This window comes from Onychostruthus taczanowskii, unplaced genomic scaffold (assembly GCF_017590055.1).
Source record: "Onychostruthus taczanowskii isolate IOZ18803 unplaced genomic scaffold, ASM1759005v1 scaffold4, whole genome shotgun sequence".
NCBI lineage: Eukaryota > Metazoa > Chordata > Aves > Passeriformes > Passeridae > Onychostruthus > Onychostruthus taczanowskii.
Window position 1 is genome coordinate 713819 of NW_024501459.1, and position 8114 is coordinate 721932.

At 42.6% G+C, this 8114-nt stretch overlaps 1 protein-coding gene across 1 annotated transcript in view; it reads right to left on the minus strand.

Moving 5' to 3' along the window:
• Positions 1–3253, minus strand: part of LOC121340223 (ethanolaminephosphotransferase 1-like) — a 52748-nt gene extending 49495 nt beyond the window's left edge. Inside the window, exon 1 of the mRNA XM_041412825.1 lies at positions 3170–3253. Within this exon, the coding sequence (XP_041268759.1) occupies positions 3170–3226 (57 nt within the window). The 5' untranslated portion in view covers positions 3227–3253. The remainder of the gene's footprint in view (positions 1–3169) is intronic.
• Positions 3254–8114: the final 4861 nt, after the last annotated feature.

Sequence of the window (8114 nt, forward strand, 5' to 3'; positions counted from 1 at the left end):
ATGGCAGAAATATCACGGCAATAATACTCAGGGCTGTGTCTGAACTGTCTGATCATCACATCTCCACCTGTTCTCGGTGTGCTTTTAAGCAGAAAGAGGAAAACTGAATCTCTAAAACCCCATTAACAGGCAGAATGAATGGGAGTAGATTAGTAAAGTGAATAGCTAGTCCTGAGGAGCCAGTGCCTGTGCTATAAGGATTTCAGAACCAGTTTCACACAAAACTGGTTCCATTATAATACTATGGACTGAATGTACTGGGTGTACTTGTGTTTGTAATCTGGTTTAGGTTCATCCAAAGGGAATGCATTTTTGTGCTCTGAGGTCACTCTGTGATGTAAGCCAAAGCTTGGTAATTGGGGAAAACTTGCTTCAAAAGCCTAATATACATGGACCTAACATGCTAAAGGGTGCTGAAATCTTTGCATGCATTAGAGGTCTGCCATTCCCTGAGCAAAGAACTGTGCTGGTTTTGTTGCCAAGGCCCTCCTCCAACTGCAAACAGGAGACAGACAGTGCCTGAAACATACAATTGGAGCATTCATGGCAGAGAAATGAATTCAGCTGTGTGAAAATTTTGAAAATTGAACAGCATTTTTTCTCAGGCCATATTTACCTTTACAAAAGGAGTTGATTACAAAAATTATTTTTTAAGCTGCATTACACTCAGCAGATAAATTGTGCAAAATACGGAGTACATTAAGTCACTGATAGTACCATGAGAACAATGCTGCAGTGTGATGTACAACAGAGAGATGGAGGCCACTAAATCTAAAGTCTTCTATGCACACTTCAAATCCAGAAACAATACAGTGTTTTAGCTCAGTATTGAATGTATGCTCACAGATCCTTTCAGAGATTACCTAGTTCTTCACAGGGCCAGTGCACATATCCCTCCACACTACCCCACAACTGGGTTCACCGGGAAACAGGGCAGAAATAGCCAGGAGGTTGTAAGTAGAGGTAACCCATGATTGCTGGGCACAGTGATCAGAGTTTAGCACCTGTTGAGTAGCCAGCAAAGGAGGCAGCAATCTCCTCCAAGGGGCTCGGAAGCTGAAGGACCAGGATGCAGTAAGGCCCTAGGCTGAAGGGGAGAGATGGCAGCCAGAAGGCAACAGGAGGTTGAAGAGCATGTGTCAGGCCTGGGAGGTGATGAGAACAAAGCTGTGGTTGTGGCAGCCCTAGGTATGGGAGAGCAAAGGACAAGAGACTGTGGTAATGATTAGTGTCTCCTTGCTGCACCCTTTCTGTATTTTTGGAGTACTTTAAATCAATGTGAGCAGCATTTAGGAATAGGGAGAGCTGCCATCACCTGCCATGTCCTCCTGCAACCTGGAGCACCAGGAAAATGGTGCAGAAAACTGACCAGCTCAGCAGCACCAACCTCATGTAGCTGTACTTCTTTGTGTGAAACCCATGCCATTTGGATTTATTTATTTCCAAGATATCCCAGTCCCAAGTCACCTCAGGTAAAAGAAAACAATTTGATTTCATCTTTCTAAAGCCTGCACTTACTAGGATTTTTTTCAGAACACAGTAGAACAGATACTTCTTAAGTATCTGCGTTGGCTGATTCTTGTACTTAAGAAAATCACCCTACATAGCTTCTTTGCTCTTGAGAAACCAATATATTCAAATTAAATTATTTGATATGTGATTCTGTCTTTTGGTAATAATTTGCCCGGTAAATCATAAGTATGGCACAAGGATTACAGGTTATTTAAAGAATATTGTTTTGATTATTCCTCATCTGCACTTGTTTGAAGTTATTTTCATTCAAGTGATAATAAAGAATGTAATACAATTGTTCCCATATTTGTACTATGAACTCAATTCAGGAAAGTTACTTAAATAACTACGTCCATTTATCCTAAAAATTGCTTTTTATTTTTTTTCCTCCTGATCTCAGTCAAGACTGCAGCTTCACCGTTCAAGCACAGACCTGTGCAACTCACGCCCTGTGGCCAGAAGCAGCTTGCAGAATGTTTTATCCCACTCACATCGGAGACACACAAACAGGTTGGTACATTTTAATTAGCTTCTGTGCATAACAAGTTCCTAGGAAGCAACCTGGAGAACACTCTCGAAGCCACACTTCCTCCACCTTCATTCCTGCTGAGGTGAACAAGCAAAGCTGCTGGCCTAGGGAACGGAAGGGCTTGTTAGGAACCAGGAAAAGCTGAACACCCTGGCTGGAGCCCAGCCTGGGAAGGCACACGGTAAGAGCAAGAAGGCAAGAATATTTAGGAGCATGGTGTAGGGGCTGCTTTGGCAAACTGAACATAAAATAAAAGGCCGGGTGTTGTGCTGGTAGAAGCTAGTATGCCCCTCCTGCTTTTCACGAGGAAAGAGGTGAGGGTGTGTGAACAGGGCGGCATGGCCCATTTCAGACACCTGCACCACAACTGGCACAAACCTGGATGATCTCCGTACTGCATCCCCCGTAACTCCTAAGTCCATGATATAACCCTGGTAAATTTAAATATCTAATGATTCACCCATTTACCGGGATTCTACATGCCGGCTATTTGCAAACATGAGGTTTGCATCAAATTATTTAAAGTAAGTTTTTCTTTCCCCCCTTTGCCGGCTTTCTTATTTATTTCTCAAAGCCAGAGCATTCCTGTGTCCGAAGGCTTTGCAGACAGCCAGACAAGCAGCATCAATGTGTGCTTTCTTATAGAAACACCGGATGCCTCCAAAACCACGCTGCTCTAAAACGGGCACAGCTTTTACAGACGTTGGTGCTCACTCAAACCCCAGTTCACTCTGCCTCCACCGAGACCTGCCGCCCCGCGAACACCCACCTCCTGCCCAGGGCACGCACTCCATCAGAGCCGGCCCGGCTGCGGGCGGGCACAGGTGGAGGTGCGGGATATCCCCCTGCGGGCTCAGGTGGAGGTGCGGGATATCCCCCTGCGGCACAGGTGGAGGTGCGGGACATCTCCCTGCGGTAACAGGTGGAGGTGCGGGACATCTCCCTGCGGGCACAGGTGGAGCCCTGCGGACCCTCCGGCAGCGGGGGGATGGCCCGGCCGGCCGGGGCCGCATTCACAGCGGGGCTGGGACCCCGCCGCCCAAAGCGGAGCGCTCCGGAGCCGAGGCGCGACCCGGGGAGGAGCGTCCGCCGCCCGCCCGCCCTCCCGGCCCCGGGGCTGCCCTGTACCTTGTAGTGTCGGAAGCCGTGCAGCTGCCGGCCGCTGACATACCGCCACCGCCACATCGCCGCCCTGCGCCGCGCCGGCACCCAGGCACGGAGGGATGGGAGCGATGGGAGGACGGACGAGGGAGGCGGCGGGGCCGGGGGCGGGCGGAGGGCGGCTCCCAGGCCGCGCCCCGCGGGCTGGACCTGCCCCCGGCTCCGGGCATCCGCGCCGGGGCTGTCCGCGGGGCTGGCTCCCGGGTGGCTCCCGTGGGAACGGGCGGTTCCCAGGACGCTCCGGTGCCCGCCTGCCAACAGGGAGTGTTTCACACCCGTAATGACCTCACGGCACCAAGGCACGTCGCAGAAACACCTCCAAACTCTTTTTCCCGCTACGGGTCTGTTGAAGATGCCGCATTTACAGCGTACGGGAGGACGCGCCCGTGAAGTCGCTATACAAAACAATGCTGAGTAACAAATGAAAAACATGTCAAGTAACACTGCCCAAACAATGTTAAGTGCCGTGTTTCGGAAACAAGTGACCCTGAGGATTAAGGTTTATCTTTGCATTCCAACAATAATGTGAGTTTTGTATCTTGTTATTGCACCTGCATTGGAGCCTGCCACGCCACATCAGTCAGCAGTGCGCTCTGCGCCTCCTGATTTCTAGGGAAGTGAGGCACTGGGATAGGCAAAAAAACCCCCAAACAACAACAAAACCTGGAAAACATCAGGAGTAATGTTTCAGCTGCAAACGTATTTCAGCATATGGCATGACACCTTGTGTTACCTTTGCTGTACACTACTGGGAGAGAGAGTTGAAATCATACACGTCAGGGTCTGAGATTTTTATGGACCAAATGGAATCTATCCAGAAAGCAAATCAATTCAAATCCATTACTCGCACCCCATGAGGCATCTCATATATTGTGAGAGTCAGTGTTATTTTACAAACTGGGCAGGTTTGATAGGAATTATGCACAAGTTATGATCGTTAAGTGCAAACTGTATGCAATGGTTCTTGTTCTGTATTATTAATTACACTTTAATCAATTGAGATGTGCTTACACCTGCCTTCTGCTTCCAGCAGCAGCAGCAGCTGAACTTCTGCTCTTGAACACAACCCAGAATTTTAATACTCAGCTTCAGGTTACTGAGCTAAACACTTGATACCAGTTAAGTGTATGAATTTTAGTTCACGAGCCAACTGTAATTTCAATTAGTGTTCATAGCCTGAATTTTGATTTGGGATCCCCTTCATTGTCATTATCACATTTTTAAATTGTATTATGCTATTGAATTCATTTACAAAGGTACATAAGAAAAGACTCACAATCTGTACTGTACTAACTGCAGTTTTTTAGTGCAAGTAAGTTACTGAAACAGGCCAAAGCATTTTAGAATTTTCACTTTCACTTCTTAACTCTAACCTTAGAAGCCTCAAACATGAAAGCAGAAATTTGTCTGAACAACTATTAGCAGTGTGATGGACAGTAGTAGAAAAGGTGTTTGCTGTTCTGAAAGGTAGAAGGTAGGCAAAAAAAGGTATTTTTTCTCTTTGCATGCTTCTAGATTTATATCAAAAATATACAGATACAGAAGATACATAGATATAGCAGACAGAGAATACAAGTTTTATCTCCTATTTTCTCAAAACTATTTTGGTGATAAATTAAACACAAAAAAAACCCCTCAAACCCTCATAAATACTCCACTAAACAGGAAATGTCAAAGACTGCCTACATGTGAAAATGCAACTGCTTGAACTCCAGCATGTTCCATGTTTGCTAATGAGCACATCAAAGGAGGCAGCACAAGTTATACTAAAGAGCAGGAAACAGACTGTGAATAAGTATGGAATATCACAGAGCAAGCTGAGACACAAGTAGCATGGGGTTTGAGAATACTTTGGAAATTATACTGATCTGCTAGCTGTTGATTTAAGGAATTTTCTTGGTTTAGGCATCATGGTTCATATGAATAGTTGGCCTTTAAGACCACACACACACAGGCTAGCCAAGCCCAGCAATCCAAGCTCAAGACATCTGCTTTACTGCTACACTGTGCTGTCTCCATGCATATCAGAATGGTAGGCAAATAGATGAGGGCTCAGGATGGCCCAGAATAAATGATAAATACATTACACTCACACCCACACCCACACCCACACACACACACATATATATATATATATATATATATATATATATACACATATAACCCAATAAATCCTTGGGTTTCATCCTTCTCTCTCTAAGTTATAGTAATAAATTAATAATGATGGAGCTTCTCAGATAGGGAAGACTGCCTAGTATGGCAACTTTGATTTTTAATAATTTATTGTGTCTTGTTTATTCCTCACCTTAGAGCTGTGTGCTATGCAATAGCCTTTACCTAGAAGGCATCTAATAGCACATTCCTGCCTACTTCAAGAAATGAAAAAAAGCAGAAAGAAGTCATGTAGAGACCAAACCTAAAACGACCAGCTGCCAAAGCAGTAGAAGAATGGAAGAAGGAACTAATATATTACTCTACCCACTCTTTAAAATACCATTCTCCCTTGGGCAAGGCATTTTTCAGGAACAGTGTTTGTAAAACCTTCAGCACAAGGGTACACCACAGTCATGAATAGGCTAAAGTGGCATTAATACTAGACCTAAAAGAGGAAATTCAATATTTGGAGTTACTAAAATTTATAAAGTTCAGTGTTATCAGCCCCTCAGTAATTTTAAAATCTTTTTGAATTAAATTAAGAGGAAAAACTTTCATGGCAGTAAACTGGTCTAACGATTGAAGTTTAAAATATGTCACTTTTCTCCAGCTCTGAATATGTGCCTGTATTTTTTTTCTCAGCAGCTACAGCCAAAAGAGAGTACATTTATGACAGATGTTCAGTTTCAGATTGGAAAATATTATTTTATTTGCACTAACCCCATTAAACTACAGAGGCATCTCATAAAAAGCAGGCAAATATGTTTCCCAAATGTTACTGTCTGCCAGAAAGTTATGCGCTCATACTCCTTTTATAGCATTGACACAGAGAAATAGCAGGAGATGACAAAAATATCAGCCACTGCAAGATGCCATGGGGGCACTTGGAGCTGGGATGCTGGGATGAGCTGGCTTAGGCTCAGTGAGCAGCCAGGACACTCCAGAGGCTGGAGCCCCTCACATCTTTCGGACCCAGGGGCAAGGGCTGCTAAAGAGATGCTTCCTGGGTGTGCTGATTCATTTAAAACCTGGTTTTGCTTTTGATTCTTAAATGATCAGCTATTAATTTTTAATTTGTGTGAACGTTAGAAACTGACTCTTTGATCCACTGCAATCTGGCATCCCCTGAGGGGTTTTGTGGGGGTTTTTTATCCCGTTTCTTCCACAGTTTACAGCTTGCCTCAGCATAGTGATGCACTGTACTGTGAAACAGTACGATTTAATTTAAAGTGGAACTGACATCATAGCTTGAGGATTAAAAATACTTAAGTGTTTCATGTTATTTCCTAAAAAAAAAAAAACCTTAGAAAGCCTGGAATGATCAAACTGCAACACAGTCTGCAGAAGAAAATGTTATTTTGGATCTAGACTGTGATCTGTCTAGCCTAGGCCTTTGGATCACCTCTTGCCTGACAAACTCATAAAAACCTATGTGACCCTGAAAGACAGACTCTAAAATATTTGATGAGTTTTTCCTCACCTACTTCATCCCAGTTCAGTGTCTGGGATACTTGTGACTTTTAAAAACTTTCCTGAAGAAATGACTCAAACCAAAAACCTTTTTCTGTGTTTGAATTTGACACTGTCTGTACCACACTTTGTACACTGGAAAGCTTTTAAAGCTCTAACTTAATGCTCTGTAAGAGGAAATGAATCCATAAACCCATATTAGAATGAAGGACGGGCACATTCAATCAATAGAAACAAGTACTCCAAACTTCAGTAATTTAAGCTTCCTTACCTTTAACTCATCTGTGTAAAACATATTTTGTTTCTTTGAAAGAGTCCTTTCTACATGTGGATTAAGGAACATTGGTGCAATCACCCCCAACAAATAAATTCCCTTTTTTCTGGATTTCACTAAAGAAAGAATTTTTATTGCTAAAAGAAATTTTACTGTTTTCATAGAATATTCATGCAACAAAAATACAAAAAGTACACCACTTCTTAATGTTCCCTGAGCAGCAGTAGATTTGATCTTGAGTGCAAATACAGTCAATCAGTATATCAGATAAAACAGTGGACTCAAACCATTATTTAAGCCTGTGAAAACACAGATATGCTTGTATATGTAGTTGAAAAACCAGTTCATAAAAAAATGACCAATTGTGTTAATTATTACTTCCAAAACATAATGCACAGAAATTTTTAACAGTCTTGAAGAATAATGTAGCAGTATTATGAAATTTTAGCTTTTGTCAAGAAGCTTGGCTTGTATTAATCTTTCTTCACATTATTTCTAATAATGAAATTGAGACATTATTTTTTAAAAAGCTGCAACTCTGCTTTAGTTCACGTGGTTTTCTCGTATGCTTCCTCTACTTCCATGTCATTTCAGTACTTGTTTGGAAAGAACATGCAAAGAGAATCTATAGATTGGGTCACCTTCTTGGGATTCTATAGAAGTTCCTCCCAGTGTGAGCACCTTGGAATTCTTGGAAGGAGTTTATGTACAGAAAAAATACACCCACTAAAGTAGACCAGACTTCTGTGGTCCATTTCTCTGTGGTTTAGCTCTAACATAAGATTATTTAGCTAAGCAGTGTAATAACGTACATTAAAAAAAAAAAAAAATCTACCTCGAGGATATATAATACAATTAATTTGTCTGTCTGGTAATTTCAGAAGAAATACTGCAAATTTTTGGAAGGATGAGAACCCAGTGCTTTTAATTCTGTTTTGAACATAAAAATCAAAGGCAGTATGGGTTTGGATGATGATATTTTTGTCTCTTCTGTTTGCAAAATCTACTTTAATT